General features: G+C 41.6%; 1 protein-coding gene across 3 annotated transcripts in view; it reads left to right on the forward strand.

Moving 5' to 3' along the window:
* Positions 1–14,556, forward strand: part of EPRS1 (glutamyl-prolyl-tRNA synthetase 1) — a 74,602-nt gene extending 60,046 nt beyond the window's left edge. For all 3 annotated transcript variants that reach the window (XM_061625164.1, XM_061625165.1, XM_061625166.1), the window contains 5 exons: positions 311–484; positions 1,745–1,905; positions 3,611–3,689; positions 8,493–8,557; positions 14,220–14,556. In XM_061625164.1, coding sequence (XP_061481148.1) covers positions 311–484; positions 1,745–1,905; positions 3,611–3,689; positions 8,493–8,557; positions 14,220–14,370 — 630 coding nt within the window. In that variant the 3' untranslated portion in view covers positions 14,371–14,556. The remainder of the gene's footprint in view (positions 1–310; positions 485–1,744; positions 1,906–3,610; positions 3,690–8,492; positions 8,558–14,219) is intronic.
* The last annotated feature ends 2,611 nt before the right edge of the window (positions 14,557–17,167 follow it).

Below are 17,167 nucleotides of genomic sequence, written 5' to 3' on the forward strand. Positions count from 1 at the left end.
CTACTTTCACTTTGAAATGAACAGAAAGTGTGAAAATAAAACTTTGGTAAAAAAAAAAAAGCTAAACATATGGGAGGATCATATGATATATTTTTAAAATACTGAGAATTATCCAAATTGTGTTAGTTTTTACTATTTCTTTCCTTCATGCTTGGTAGTTTAGTAATTTTCCACAGCCCTTCGGATTTACTCACTTTAAAAATAATGGATTAAAAAACACTGCCCCAGTTTGGTGCCTGCACATTGTGATTCCTTTAGACAACAGGTTTATTAATGTCCCTAACTTAATAACTATTGCATCACTGTTCAGGTGGTTGTTATTCCCTGTGGCATTACTAATTCACTTTTGGAAGAAGACAAGGAGGCCCTGATGACCAAGTGTAATGAATACCGTAAGCAGTTACTCAGTGCCAACATTCATGTGCGGGCTGACTTGAGAGATAACTACTCACCTGGCTGGAAATTCAATCACTGGGAGCTTAAGGTAAATATTATTCAGTTCTACTGTCTTTTGATTAATTCCTCATTGTCAGGCTTTTCTCAGATACATAATTCTAGGTTGGTAGTACATGTCTTGGAGCTCGCTGATTCATAGGGTCGCCATAAGTCGTAATCGACTTGAAGGCACATAACAACAACAACAACAGTATTTGTAAAAGGTAAATGGGAGTAATCAATATATTGGAGATAATGGGTTGTATTCAGTGTAGCACTAAGGAGATCATTCCATCAGCACAAGAATTTCTACTTGCCTGACTGAAAGATCTCCCCTCTCCTCCCGCTGCCTGCTGTTCTGGGGGTTCTTCCAACCCTCTGGAGCAGATTTGGAGAGGGAGGAGGGGGAATCCTTGAGCTGGCTTTTACTAGCACAAGAAGTTAGTTGAATACAAGCCAATAGATCTTACCTCTTATGAGCTTTCCCCTATGTACATGCCATCTGCTATTGTGGGAAGAACATACATTTATTTTCCAATTCTGACAAAATCATCTACTTCAAGATTGTCCATGTAATAAACTATTCCACTTTTCAGTATCTGCTTGCTCACACTGTCTTACTGTTGGTCTGTGAAAGAGTAATAGCTAGAGTTTTTGTAGTACAAACAGAACTTTCAAGAATCTTCCATATTGGATCCATGCCATTAATCTGGTTTATATGTCATTTTAAACCAAAGTTTAACTAAAATGTGGTTTAAATGCAAACATGGTGATACACACTGCTAAAACCATGAGTACTACGGATCTTTTCGACTCGTGCTGCCAGGAGCTTCGACGTGGTTTGCCTGAGTGTTGCATCCAGAACCAGGCACATAGTTTGTTTCTCTTCAAGCAAACCATGAGCTGTCAGCAAGGTTTGTTCTTGGCTTTCTACTTGCAGTTGGTTTGGGGGAATCAAACCCAGATATCACACCATGGCTTAGCTCCTGGCAGTGTGACAGCAGCAGGAGAGGAATGAAACATCTGTGATGATTACAGCATGTACAAGCACACTGTGCCTTTGCCTTTAAAACACAGTTTAAAGATTTGTTTTAAAGTGGCATGCAAACGAAGCTAAATTCTAATTTATTTTATTTTGCAGTATAGACTAATTTGCAAAAATATTACATTTTGGCCAGGTATAAATCTGGGACTCTTGACTATAACCAAGAGTAGCCCCTTACCTTAGATAGTTTGTGTTCTACTTAAGAAAGGTAGACAAATGCAAAGAGGCATCTAAAACTCTCCATTCATATATTTTTATTTTTAGGGTGTTCCAATCAGGCTTGAACTGGGGCCACGAGATATGAAAAACCATCAGTTTGTAGCTGTTAGACGAGACACAGGGGAAAAGTTGACTTTTGCTGAAAATGAAGCAGTGAACCAGCTCAGACATATTCTGGAGGAAATCCACACTAACCTTTATAACAGGTTAAACTTGGGGGAAGCTGTTTTTTAACTGACAGATTTGATTTTTACACTCTGTGTTCATTCATGTGACTGTCATTTCATGAGTTTCCAAATGCATGGCAAAACACTGTGCAAAATGAACTGAGTTTGGGCATAACTAGAATTCCGCCCCCGGCCTGGTTTGCACTGTATACATGGCGAAATGAGCTATCTTCCTAAGCAATGATTTAGTGCACTGTCTCAGAGTTTTCTAATAGGTCTTGCTGTGGGATGTCCTACAGATTGGAGGCATGCTGGAGCAGATGCCCCCAAACACCTCCAAACGCCAGACTTGGAGCTGGTACATGTATTTTCCCTCCTATTGGAAACAACGGGAGAGAATTTTTTTACAGCTCGTCATTGTCTTGTGCCGGATGCCCAGCAGAGCTCTGGCTTTAATGATTTGTCTCCTTTTTATCCTCCCCCCCCCATTCTTTTAGATTGTTCTGCCTGACAACCTAGAAAAAATAAAGTTATAGTCCTTTCTTTTGGCTAATGATAACTTCATTCACAAAAACGCATTTGACATCTAAAATGGAATATCCCAAAAATCAGCCCTTGTACTTTCAGTTTCCTCTTCCACCAGTCTTCATGGCCTGACACCTAGAGAGAGCATATTGTGAACTCTATGTGAACAGGATCAAGCTTTTCCTGAAGTGGATTGTAGTCCTGAACAGTTACGCTACACTAAGATATCACAAGAGTTTTTGTTATTTGTATTCTGACTGGTATCCAAAGAGCACTTTAGGTCTGCATAAGGACTTGAGTGTGCCTAGTGAATAAAACATAGTCACAAACTCCCCTCAGTTTCAAAAGAGGTGTGGCATTGGAAGGTCCAATATGCTCAAGCCCAATCAGCTTGGGCACATGAAATGAGTTGCACAATTCTTTCGATCCTTGCCTATTACACATTTATATCCCACCTTTCCTCCAAGAAATTCATATACATGGTTCTCCCCCTCCCTGTTTTATCTTTGCAACAACCCTGTGAGGTAGGATAGGCCAAGAAACTGTGACTGGCCCAAGGTCACCCAGTGAGCTCCATGTCTCAGTGGTGATCTGAACCCTGGTCTCCCAGGTCTAGGTCAGTATGCTAATCATTATACCACACTGGCTTGTCATGTTATGAATAAATCCCTAGAGCACTTTGCTGATAGCTCAATCCCAAGTAGATTTCACTGATTTCAATGATAAGAGCATTTAGGATTATAGAATCTGAATTCTTAGAATTTCTTTGCAGTTAAGACAAAATTTGTTTGAATTGCCACTTCTGGAGAAGTATGTCTATTGACATTATGGGAAAACAAAATATTTTTGTTAACAGCTACATTAAATACCCGACTGGTGAAAAGTCTCCCAGTAAGACAGGCCTTGAAGCCCTACTTCTATAACTGAAGTAACTTTGGTTTGTTTTGCTCACCTAATTCCACAACCTGGTAGGAAAAAAGCATCTGGGTTGCCTGTTCTAACAATTAATAGGGTTTGTTCAGGCACAGCACTTTGACACTTGGCTAAACCCAGTTTATTGTGTGTGAGGACTACTGTGAAGAATAATCATAATCTAGACTTGGCCCTATTTGTGGAACAAAACTGGAATGTAATAACATCAGATGCATTCTAAAGGTCTGGTTCAGTGGATAATCAATTTTAGAAAAAAAGCTGGTGTTGACTGAATTTCTTCTCTCAGAGCTGCTGAAGATCTTAAGAGTCATATGGTGGTGACCAATACAATGGAAGAGTTTCAGAAGGAGCTTGATTCGGGCAAGGTAAGAAATTTGGAATATGATCAAGACTGCAGTTGAACATACATTTACAGCCTTAATGAGCATAGTGTGACTACCTTCCAAGTAAACAAGAGTAAGCTGCAAGTTGTGCTTGTTTTTGCAAGTGAAGGTGTGCGCAAGCACACTTGAGCAACATAAACTTGCTCAGGGATTGCAGGATTAGTTGTTTCTGCTGATCTAAAATATTTCAGAATTTTTAAGGGTTTTATAGAATAACTGGAATCTCAAAATATGCCAAATATTGAATAAGAACATAGGAAGAGCCTGCTGGATCAGGCCAGTGGCCCATCTAGCCCAGCATCCTGTTCTCACAGTGGCCAACCAGGTGCCTGGGGGAAGCCCGCAAGCAGGACCCGAGTGCAAGAACACTCTCCCCTCCCGAGGATTCCGGCAACTGGTTTTCAGAAGCATGCTGCCTCTGACTAGGGTGGCAGAGCACAGCCATCATGGCTAGTAGCCATTGATAGCCCTGTCCTCCATGAATTTGTCTAATCTTCTTTTAAAGCCGTCCAAGCTGGTGGCCATTACTGCGTCTTGTGGGAGCAAATTCCATAGGTTAACAATGCGCTGAGTAAAGAAGTACTTCCTTTTGTCTGTCCTGAATCTTCCAACATTCACCTTCTTTGAATGTCCACAAGTTCTAGTATTATGAGAGAGGGAGAAAAACTTTTCTCTATCCCCTTTCTCAATGCCATGCATAATTTTATATACTTCTAGCATGTCTCCTCTGACCGGCCTTTTCTCTCAACTAAAAAGCCCCAAATGCTGCAACCTTTCCTCATAAGGGAGTCACTCCATCCCCTCGATCATTCTGGTTGCCCTCTTCTGAACCTTTTCCAACTCTGTAATATCCTTTTTGAGATGAGGCGACCAGAACTGTACACAGTATTCCAAATGCGGCCGCACCATAGATTTATACAACGGCATTATGATATCGGCTATTTTATTTTCAATACCTTTCCTAATTATCGCTAGCATGGAATTTGTCTTTTTCACAGCTGCCACACACTGGGTCGACATTTTCATCGTGCTGTCCACTACAACCCCGAGGTCTCTCTCCTGGTCGGTCACCGCCAGTTCAGACCCCATAAGCGTATATATGAAATTAAGATTTTTTGCTCCAATATGCATAATTTTACACTTGTTTATATTGAATTGCATTTGCCATTTTCCCGCCCGTTCACTCAGTTTGGAGAGGTCTTTTTGGAGCTCTTTGCAATCCCTTTTTTGTTTTAACAACCCTGAACAATTTAGTATCGTCAGCAAACTTGACCACTTCACTGCTCACTCCTAATTCTAGGTCATTAATGAACAAGTTGAAAAGTACAGGTCCCAATACCAATCCTTGAGTGACTCCAATTTCTACAGCCCTCCATTGGGAGAACTGTCCATTTATTCCTACTCTCTGCTTTCTGTTTCTTAACCAATTCCTTATCCACAAGAGGATCAGAAACATTGGAGAATAACACCTGCAATTGTATGATATGTAGTGGAGTCTACAGTTCTTTTGTTGTTATATGCACAACAAAAGTCGATTAGGACTTATGGTGACCCTATGAATCAGCGACCTCCAACAGCATCTGTTATAAACCACCCTGTTCAAATCTTGTAAGTTCAGGTCTGTGGCTTCCTTTATGGAATCAATCTGCCTCTTGTTTGGTCTTCTTTTTCTACTCCTGTTTTTCCCAGCATTATTGTCTTTTCTAGTGAATCATGTCTTCTCATTATGTGTCCAAAGTATGATAACCACAGTTTCATCAGTTTAGCTTCTAGTGATAGTTCTGGTTTAATTTGTTCTAACACCCAATTATTGGTCTTTTTCTCTGTCCATGGTATCTGCTAAGCTCTCCTCCAAACATCACATTTCAAATGAGTTGATTTTTCTCTTACCTGCTTTTTTCATTGTCCAACTTTCACATCCATACATAGAGATTGGGAATACCATGGTCTGAATGATCCTGACTTTAGTGTTCAGTGATACATCTTTGCATTTGAGAACTTTTTCTAGTTCTCTCATAGCTGCCCTCCCCAGTCCTAGCCTTCTTCTAATTTCTTGACTATTGTCTCCATTTTGGTTAATGACTGTGCCAAGGTATTGATAATCCCTGACAAGTTCAGTGTCCTCATTGTCAACTTTAAAGTTACATAAGTTTTCCTTTAAAAACTTTTGGAAAGGCTAAGGCTACCACCCAGACTGTTAGGTCAGTGACACCTACTTAGCTTTTTCAGCAGAAAATGACCATGTTATCCCTAATAAATAATAGCGTCTGAATTATGGATCAGATACTGTAATCATTTCAATGCGAATAACTGTAAAATAATTACCAAACAATATAACTGATGTGGTGGTTCAAAGAACACACTGTTTGCGTCAAGGAACTCTTTATATCAGGTTTAAATAGAGGTTATCAAGTGCATGCAGAAATGTTGGATAACAAGAGGTTACTGGGACTGATATGAAACAGCCATGAAGCACTCTTAACTGCAGTAAAGTATTTCAGATTGTCAGTGTTGTATGCCCTGGCTGCTGGTTTTACAGTATAGTTCCATTCATGCAGATAATTCTGAAGTAGCATTGACCTATTTTTAATAACATTTAGTAATAAGTCATTTTTCTATATACCTCCTTCAGGAAAAACCATAGGCTTGTGCTGTGGTACTTCTATAAACAGATACAACTTAGGCATCCTACTGCTGTTTGCCAAAAAATAAATTAGGCTTTAAGGCCAGGCATTTTCCATCCTGTTTCTTCCAAGTGTCAGGACTGCACAGAGTCCAGTGAATATGCTCCAGGGAGAAGGGGCTTTCCTGTGAACTGGTAGTGCTAGTGTTCACATTATAAAGCTATTAGAGGAGCAAGAGACATTGATATTTCTGCAACATTGTTCAAGACAATTATTTAGGTCACTGGATGCAGTTGTTTCATAAGTTAACTTTGTAATTCTCATACATTTCTCTGTTGGTTGTTGAGCAATATCAGGCAAGTCAGTTGACCGAGCTTTTTCTTTTTTTGGACTGGTTAAATACTCAGTGACTCCAGATCCTGCAAGCTGTGCACATTTCATACTTAAATTTCATACTTACAAAAAGGATAGTAGGCTGTCATACTGTACACTTCAAGTTTGAATCCGTTTCTTTTGTCAGAATGAAGTTTAATCACTCAAATGATGCTGAATTATGAGAAATTATTAACTTTTCTACGTGCTGAATGTGCTGTCTTCTGAAGCTGCGTTTCGTTTATGTTAAATTTCAAATGCAGCAAATGCCTGTAAAACCTTTATGACTTGGAAAACAAACAATACAGAGGACATCTTTACTGAAATGTGAACATGTCACTTGAAGTTCAAGAACTCATAATGCCTACTCCTTCTATTCTCCAGACCAGGGCATGTTGCTCCATTTTGTTTATGCGCTAGTCTCGCAGTCCCTTGGGAGTGTGAGCTCCCTACACATGCACCTGTCTCCCTTTTGAGATGAGAACCTCTGTGTGCATTGCAAAGCATGTTTGTCTCTTGATCTAGGCTAGTGTTTCTTAAATTCTGGACAAATATATGAAAACTAAAATACACAACTTTTCACTTTAGTTTCAGTGGTATCTAAATGCAGTTAACGTTATCTAGATCCAATCCATAGATAGGAAACAAGTGTTTCATAATGAGATGCTGCACTGTGAGGAGACTTATAGAGCAATCCAAAAAAAACCCTTTCCTCTTGGTGGGGGGCAGGGGTTTTGATTGGTGGAGGTGTCCACCAGACTGGCTGGTTGCTGGCGAGGGGGAGGCAGATTGCCTGTGCAGAGCTCCCCCTTCCACCTGAATGGGCAGGAAGGAGTGCCTGTGGCAGAAAGCATCCCGGAGACAGGGCTTTCCAGGGCTGGGCTTGGGTTGAGCTGGCCTAAGATCCGTTGTATCTGCTGCTGTCAGATGACAGCATGTGCAGCAATCTGCCTACCTCCCCGCACCTTCTGCCCCAGCTGCCCTGCTGATGAGGTGGTGGCCCTGCCACTCCCTCAAGGCCTCCCTCCTGGGCAGAGGGAGTTTGAATTACTCTCTTAGGCTGTAATTCTATATACTTTTATGTGAGAGTAAGTCCCATTGAACTGAAAGAATTACTTCTGAGTAGGCATGTCTGTAATTGCTAGAAAATTGTATATATTTCTTTAAGTTCCAAGGGTTAGCTTTTTATTTTGGTTCTCATCTTAGGGATTTGGAGTGGACATGGAGAGATTTGAAAAATCTAGCAGATTTAAGTACAAAAAAAGTATAATAAAACAATATCAAATAAGGATGACAAGATTTTCTTTTAATTTTCCAGTTTTTCTGTGAATTGTTTACAGAATTAATGTTCTAATGACATCCTTTCTCAAATCCTCTGGCTTTCTTAAGTGGTGTTTTACTGAGGTCTGCCACTAAGGGGCGACTTTTTGTTTTCATTTGAAGATTCTTTAAAAAAATCCTGGCAGACTGCTAACTTTCACCTTATTTCTGGGACATGCGGCATACTGGGGCCAGTCTGTTTAACACATGGACAAATTTTGGGCCGAGGATAGCAAATTTTAATTCTAACACCTTGTTAAATATAAAGATCATATGATCCATGAATCCCATCATCAAACTGACTTCTTTCAAGGCAGCTACAACATATGATCATGCTAACCTCTGTTAGAATCACCTTGACTGTTTTCCCTTTCAAATTGCGACACACAAAATTTATTCAGTCTATAAGGAAATAAAGATTTCCTAATTATGTCAACTCAGATACGTGTATTTTCCCTTCTGGTTTCAGATAGTGCAGATTCCTTTCTGTGGTGAAATAGAGTGTGAGGACTGGATTAAAAAGACCACTGCCAGGTGAGTGTATGTGTATATATAAAGAGAGAGAGAGAGAACAACATATATGTACCAACTGAGATGCACACTTGTGTTCTGAAGTTTTTGAAACTTGCAATAAGTTGTGGCAAGAGGGAGCCCCCAGCTGACAAAGCGTCAAGGTGAGTTAAGCAGCAGAGCGAGAAGAGGGTAAGTAGCACCCATTTATTTCATTATTTAATTGAAGTAAAACAGCTCAGAGTAATAAGTAATAAGGGCAGCCCAGGGTCCCCCTGAGCTAGGAGCCAAATCGTCAAAGAACCTACATCTTAGGAGACAGATCCTAGGGATAGGAAGCCTATAGAAAGCTAGTTTTCAACACCACCCTAGCAGGAAAGCTTCAGGGGACACTGTAAACAAGGCTAAACTCCAGTTTGAGAGAAGGGGAAAAAGGAAACTCCACCAATACATATAGGGAGAGAGTCAGCTCAGTCTTTGCTAAAAAGGGCAGCTTTAGCCTTCCTTAAACACAACCACAAGCTTTGTTTCCCTAGGTTAAAAAAAGGTCAGGCTGTTCTAGGTGGGAAAACAAAAAAGACTTGCCTGGAAGTCTCAGCCCCCTGCTTAGATTAAAAGCAGCCAAAAGCTAGTCTAGTTTGTCCAGGCCAGAGTGCAAGGCACCACTTAAAACTACAGGGGAACTTGCACAGATAAAAGTGGTTCTTGTCAGCAAATAAAATTTTTAAAAAGTAAACGCTAGTTAACCTTTCGTAGTACCACTAGTCAAAGTCCTTAAACAGCCCCCCGTCTCTAAGGAAGGAAGCCTGCCTTCAAAGGAAGGAAGCCTGAGATAATCCTAAGGAGTTAAGCCCCAGCTGACACTTGAGCCATCAGCCTCAATTAACACAGCATTGGCTGGCAGCAGTAGCTGGGAGGCACCAGCCACACATATAAATTCAGAGCACCCTAGCAAGGGAGCCTGCTCCACAAGCTAGAGGGAGCCCCCAGCTGATGAAGCGTCAAACAGCAGAGCGAGTTCGGCAGCAGGGGAGGAGGCCAGGGCCCCCCACTCTGCCCATCTGTTCCCTGACCTCAACTAAACCGCAGTTTCCAACCCATTAACTTAATAAACCTTAAACAAAACTATGCAGGTAAGAAGCCAGCAGGGGTGTGGGGGCTTTCCAGTGTTTTGCACTGCCTGCAGCATATATGACTATCTGCCTGTTGGACAGAAGTCGTGGGTGTGCTCTCGGTGCAATGAGCTCCTGGCTGTCCAGGAATGACTTCCATTTCCTTGAGGCCAAGGTGGCTGACCAGGAAAAACAGAGAGGCAGAGAGTTGTGTGGATGAGGCCTTCAGGGACACTATAGCTGTGTCCCACTCCAAGGATAATAGCTCTCCTGCTATCATGGAGAACGATGGTCTCAGGGAAGGAGAGCATCCAGCCAAGGAAGAGGGAAACGATCCCTTAGAAGGGACCCATTCCTTGGGGGATAAGCAGCTATCCTCTCGTGCCAAGGATATATCTCCAGGGGGTGGAGGGATCCTTGTAGTGGGCGATTCGATCATTAGGAACATAGACAGTGGGGGGGGTGATGGGCGTGCAGACCGCAAGGTGATTTGCCTGCCTGATGCAAAGGTTGCGGATATTGCCCCTCATTTAGATAGTTTGGTAGACAGTGCTGGGGAGGAGACAGTGGTCCTGGTGCATGTTGGCACCAATGACATAGGGAAATGCAGCCGTGAGGTCCTGGAAGCAAAATTTAGGTTGCTAGGCAGGATGCTGAAAGCCAGGACCTCCAAGGTGGCTTTCTCTGAAATGCTACCAGTTCCATGTGTAGGACCAGCCAGACAGGCACAGCTTTGTAGTCTCAATGCGTGGATGAGACGATGGTGTCGGGAGGAGGGGTTTGGATTTGTTAGGCACTGGGGAACATTTTGGGACAAGCCGGGCCTGTACAAAAGGGACGGGCTCCACTTGAAACAGAATGGAACCAGACTGCTGGCACTTAAAATTAAAAAGGTAGCAGAGCAGCTTTTAAACTGACTGAGGGGGGAAACCCAACAGGAGCTGAGGAAGGTGAGGTTCGGAATAAACCTCCCCCCTGGGATAAACACCAAAGAAATGATAAAATTTTAAAAGGGGTCGGCCTCGAACTAGGCATTGTGAGAGCAGGAGCACAGGATATCAATTCAGAAGGGCAAAATTACCACAGGCCAAACCACAAGTGCCAAAGACACTTGAAGAGAGACACTGCTTACAAGTGTCTGTACGCTAATGCTAGGAGCCTCCGAACCAAGATGGCAGAACTGGAGTGCTTGGTCTTAGAGGAGAGCATTGATATAGTGAGCATAACGGAGACCTGGTGGAATGGAGAAAACCAGTGGGATATGGTTATCCCTGGATATAAACTATATTGGAAGGACAGGGAAGGATATATTGGTGGCGGTGGCGCTCTATACGTGAAAGAAGGCATTGAATCCAGCAAGCTCGAAACCCCCAAAGAGGCAGACTCCTCCACAGAATCGTTGTGGGTGGTGATACCATGCCCCAGGAGGGATTTAATACTGGGAACGATCTATCGTCCCCCTGATCAAAATGCTCAGGGAGACCTTGAGATGAGATATGAAATTGAGGAAGCATCCAAACTAGGAAATGTAGTAATGGGTGACTTCAACTACCCAGACATAGACTGGCCGCATATGTGTTCCAGTCATGACAAAGAAGCAAAATTTCTAGATATTCTAAATGACTATTCCCTAGACCAGTTGGTCATGGAACCGACCAGAGGGACGGCAACCCTGGACTTAATCCTCAGTGGGGACCGGGACCTGGTGCGAGATGTAAGTGTTGTGGAAACGATTGGGAGCAGTGACTATAGTGCTATTAAATTCAACATACATGTAAGTGGCCAATTGCCAAGAAAATCCAACACAGTCACATTTGACTTCAAAACAGGAAAACATCTCAAAAATGAGGGGATTGGTAAAACGAAAGCTGAAAAACAAAGTCCAGAGGGTCACATCACTCGAAAATGCTTGGAAGTTGTTTAAAAACACTATATTAGAAGCTCAACTGGAGTGCATACCGCAGATCAGAAAAGGTACCGCCAGGGCCAAGAAGATGCCAGCATGGTTAACAAGCAAAGTCAAGGAAGCTCTTAGAGGCAAAAAGTCTTCCTTCAGAAAATGGAAGTCTTGTCCGAATGAAGAAAATAAAAAGGAACACAAACTCTGGCAAAAGAAATGCAAGAATAAGGGATGCTAAAAAAGAATTTGAGGAGCACATTGCTAAGAACATAAAAACCAACAACAAAAAATTCTATAAATACATTCAAAGCAGGAGACCATCTAGGGAGGCGATTGGACCCTTGGATGATAAGAGAGTCAAAGGTGTACTAAAGAATGATAAGGAGATTGCAGAGAAGCTAAATGAATTTTTTGCATCTGTCTTCACAGTGGAAGATATAGGGCAGATCCCTGAACCTGAACTAACATTTGCAGGAAGGGATTCTGAGAAACTGAGGCAAATAGTGGTAACGAGAGAGGAAGTTCTAGGCTTAATGGACAATATAAAAACTGACAAATCACCGGACCCAGATGGTATCCACCCGAGAGTTCTCAAAGAACTCAAATGTGAAATTGCTGATCTGCTAACTAAAATATGTAACTTATCCCTCGGGTCGTTCTCCGTGCCTGAGGACTGGAAAGTGGCAAATGTAACACCAATCTTCAAAAAGGGATCCAGAGGGGATCCCGGAAATTACAGGCCAGTTAGCTTAACTTTTGTCCCTGGAAAACTGGTAGAAAGTATAATTAAAGCTAGATTAACTAAACACATAGAAGAACAAGCCTTGCTGAAGCAGAGCCAGCATGGCTTCTGCAAGGGAAAGTCCTGTCTCAGTAACCTATTAGAATTCTTTGAGAGTGTCAACAAGCATATAGATAGAGGTGATCCAGTGGACATAGTGTATTTAGACTTTCAAAAAGCTTTTGACAAGGTACCTCACCAAAGACTTCTGAGGAAGCTTAGCAGTCAGGGAAGAAGAGGAGAGGTCCTCTTGTGGATAAGGAATTGGTTAAGAAGCAGAAAGCAGAGAGTAGGAATAAATGGACAGTTCTCCCAATGGAGGGTTGTAGAAAGTGGAGTCCCTCAAGGATCGGTATTGGGACCTGTACTTTTGTACTTGTTCATTAATGACCAAGAATTAGGAGTGAGCAGTGAAGTGGTCAAGTTTGCTGACGATACTAAATTGTTCAGGGTTGTTAAAACAAAAAGGGATTGCGAAGAGCTCCAAAAAGACCTCTCCAAACTGAGTGAATGGGTGGAAAAATGGCAAATGCAATTCAATATAAACAAGTGTAAAATTATGCATATTGGAGCAAAAAATCTTAATTTCACATATACGCTCATGGGGTCTGAACTGGCGGTGACCGACCAGGAGAGAGACCTCGGGGTTGTAGTGGACAGCACGATGAAAATGTTGACCCAGTGTGCGGCAGCTGTGAAAAAGGCAAATTCCATGCTAGCGATAATTAGGAAAGGTATTGAAAATAAAACAGCTGATATCATAATGCCATTGTATAAATCTATGGTGCACCCGCATTTGGAATACTGTGTGCAGTTCTGGTCGCCTCATCTCAAAAAGGATATTATAGAGTTGGAAAAGGTTCAGAAGAGGGCAACCAGAATGATCAAGGGGATGGAGTGACTCCCTTATGAGGAAAGGTTGCAGCATTTGGGGCTTTTTAGTTTAGAGAAAAGACGGGTCAGAGGAGACATGATAGAAGTGTATAAAATTATGCATGGCATTGAGAAAGTGGATAGAAAAGTTTTTCTCCCTCTCTCGTAGTACTAGAACTTGTGGACATTCAAAGAAGCTGAGTGTTGGAAGATTCAGGACAGACAAAAGGAAGTACTTCTTTACTCAGCGCATTGTTAAACTATGGAATTTGCTCCCACAAGACGCAGTAATGGCCACCAGCTTGGATGGCTTTAAAAGAAGATTAGACAAATTCATGGAGGACAGGGCTATCAATGGCTACTAGCCATGATGGCTGTGCTCTGCCAGCCTAGTCAGAGGCAGCATGCTTCTGAAAACCAGTTGCCGGAAGCCTCAGGAGGGGAGAGTGTTCTTGCACTTGGGTCCTGCTTGCGGGCTTCCCCCAGGCACCTGGTTGGCCACTGTGAGAACAGGATGCTGGGCTAGATGGGCCACTGGCCTGATCCAGCAGGCTCTTCTTATGTTCTTATTTATTAAAAGTTTAGATAAAAATGGGAATTAGTCCTTGCTGTAGGTGTTACAGGATAACGGGGCCCACACTAAAGAATCAACAAACCGAGGTGTGTGATCTGTCTAGAAGAGGGAAGCAGCTTTGTCCTAGACCTGTGGAAGAACAATCATGATCCTTGGACGTTTGGTGCAATCTGCACTAAGGTCCCAAGAGCCTCCTTGGTTCTTGGTCCTTTGATAGTCCTGTGGCATTAATTATTAATTGTGGGACAATAGACTGCCCCTCATTTTGTCAGTGTTCCACTTTTTGTCTTTGTAAATCTCTCTTGCAAATCCATGTAGCTCCCTTAACTTTTATGGCTCTTTGGATGGCGTTCATTCCTTTGGTTCAAAAGTATTTTGACTTCCCACAGCAGTGAGTTGTTACCATTTATATTATTTGGTAATTAAAGGAAATCTTTCTGTTTCAGAGATCAAGATCTGGAGCCTGGTGCTCCATCCATGGGAGCAAAAAGTCTTTGCATCCCCTTCAAACCACTGTGCAAGCTACAGAATGGAGCAAAATGTGTCTGTGGCAAGAACCCTGCCAAGTTCTATACCCTCTTTGGCCGTAGTTACTAAGCTGCTAGTTTGAAACATCATTTTGTTTATCTTTCAAATTCTCAGCATTTTGAAATAAAGACTGAAATACTCTCAAATCCTGTCACATTCTTGTTACTTTTTAAAACAACTACAAATAAAGCTAGCGGTAATGCACAGACTTTTCTGTATACAACATCTCCACTAATAAATATGTATTGCTATCTATCACTTGACTTCTTTTTGGCTTGTGGGGAAAAATAGTTTGTATAGTAAGTAACGTATACACAAAAGCTGGATAAATTGTATAGTATTCTGTTGTATTGCAACAGAAAGGTGTATGGTGTTGTAGTTGACCATTTAAAGAAACCCAACACAATCAACATGGAAGAATTCCTGGAACGATCAGCTTCTTCACTGGCATCATGTTGAAAGTATATAAAAAGCCAACTACTGTATAGCCAATTTAACTACATAATGCCATGGGCATAATTTCAGTACATTGTACAAGGACTGAGTGAATGGCAAATCACAGCTGATGGCCCTGAAAACTTGAGTCAGTCTTTCAAAAATCTTAAAGTAGGCTTTGAAATTTTGAGTGCATGATGAATTTTTGTTTCTAGAAGGCAAGCTAGAAATTATGACCAAGACGTTTTCTGTTTTTATTATGAATTTTAATTGTTCTTAGACTTTGTATGCTTCTTTTTTAATATTTGTGTACACCACTTTGAAATTCTGAATAGTAAGTGGTACATAAATACCTGAAATATATACTACTACTAATTTATTACTTTTATATTCCACCTTCTGCCAATGCACCCAAGGTGGTTTACACTTCTAAAATACTAAAACAAATGGTACAAGATTTAGACTAGTGTTCTCTCAGGCCACACGAGTTGATGGCACAAGGTTCCTGGCGTGGGCTTCTCTTCTGCCAAATGACAGGGCACTTAAGTAGTACTAGGGAAGTTGAGAGAGAGGCTACCCTGACAGTTCTTTCAGACATTGATGATTTGTGCTCTTTTGTCTGGGCTTCTGTTTGCTAGTCTTTAAGAGTATGCTTTGTTAGAGATAATATAGATACATTTGCACGGAAATATCTCTGTGTGGGAGAAAGTATGAAAGTGATTGTCAAATATTCAGTGAATGGCAAGAAATCTACATAGGAATTATGAGATACTATAGTGGGTAATACCTATTTGTGTCCATCCACGAGTAGAATGGGCTTCCATGAGCAGAACAGGACTCTCCTCCTTTCCCCCTCTCCAGTTTCCTGTGCACCACCCAAAAGCCCTCTAGAGCTGGTTTGATGGGTGGACAGGGCTGTAGGGGGCAGGAAAGGAAGGGGAAGTCCCATTATGTGAATGGATGTCTACTTGTGCGACATTGAATATTGCCCATTGTATCCGTGGTCCAACCCAAAGTTAACTATTATAAAGTCCTGTTGATTAAGTCACTCCCATTGAAATTACACAACCCTCATAGTGCCTAACTTTGACTAGGTTATGTAGTGCTTTTTCCAATTACTCAAATGTTTTACATACATATATTGGGAAGATGGTAAGCTTCCCTTACCTTATTCTGCCATCTTAGTGATCCCACTGAAACTCTTAAAAAAAAAAATCAAAGTCATGATCAAAACAGACAGGAACTGAATATATGAAACAGTGGGGGGGGGCATTACTGAAATAGAGTTGTTCTGAACCTGCCATTCATTTCTTGGAAGTTATAGTGACTCAGACTCCACCCCTATTCTGCGTTTTCCCCTGCATCTTTTCATGCCAATCATAGCAATGATCTGTAACCATCAACAATATAGATGGTATTCTTATAAGTCTTGTGAAAATGGCTTGGTAAGGGCATAAGGTGGAATACTGTCCTATGTGCGGATACTGGGAATATAACTGGTATTCATGGTCATTGTGGTACAGATCTTTAAAATAAATAAGGTGGCATCTTTATTAAAGTTGCTTTCAATGGTGATGGTTATGTACACAAGGGTAGCTAACATGCTCCAGATGTTGGATTACATCTCCCATCATCCCTGACCACTGGTCATATGAGAGTTGTAGGGGAGGGAATGACAACATCTGGAGGGTACTATGGCTACCTCTCGTATACTCAAATTTTAAGCTATTCTAAAATTTGATTTTCTCATTTTTAAAAATAAAATTGCAATACTTTATAGTCTGTAGGCAGTGGCATTTTATACTCATGGAAATGATGTTTTTCAGCTCACTTGAAAATGTTGCCCAGGACTCTGAAACAAAATCCAAATAAATTTTTCCAATGCGCCAACCCTCTTGCAGAAGCATCAGAAGTGCTTCAGAATCAACTTGTTACAGCATTGTGTAAACTCCTGCTAGCATTTACAATTAAAACCTACTTCTAAAAATATCCAAAATTTGCTATTGGTGCAATGTGGTGGCCCCTGAGATGGCTTCCCAGGAGCCATAGGATAGATCAGATATCCTACTCTTAACATTGGAGGAGGAGATCCAATATTGAATTCTCTCCCTGCTGCTGCTGAAGCCTCCAGTGCCTTGGCCCAACATTGATAGGGCTACAAAGGTGATGTGCCAGGAGAGAACTGGGAAACAGCTGGGATCCAAAGGCTCCAAAATTGCTCTGGTCCCCTGTTTGAAGTGGGACAAAAATTCATCCAGGAAAAACAGGAACACAAGATGGTTCATCCATCTTCCTGCCCTTTTGGATGGGGTAGTTGAACCACCATTGGATCTCACGCCAACATGCACACTTAGATTACACAATTATTTAATTTACCTTCTTTTTATGGAAAGCTGCAGGAGAAGGAATGAGCCAAACTTAGGGCTGCAGC

This window comes from Rhineura floridana, chromosome 4, assembly GCF_030035675.1.
Source record: "Rhineura floridana isolate rRhiFlo1 chromosome 4, rRhiFlo1.hap2, whole genome shotgun sequence".
Lineage (NCBI taxonomy): Eukaryota > Metazoa > Chordata > Lepidosauria > Squamata > Rhineuridae > Rhineura > Rhineura floridana.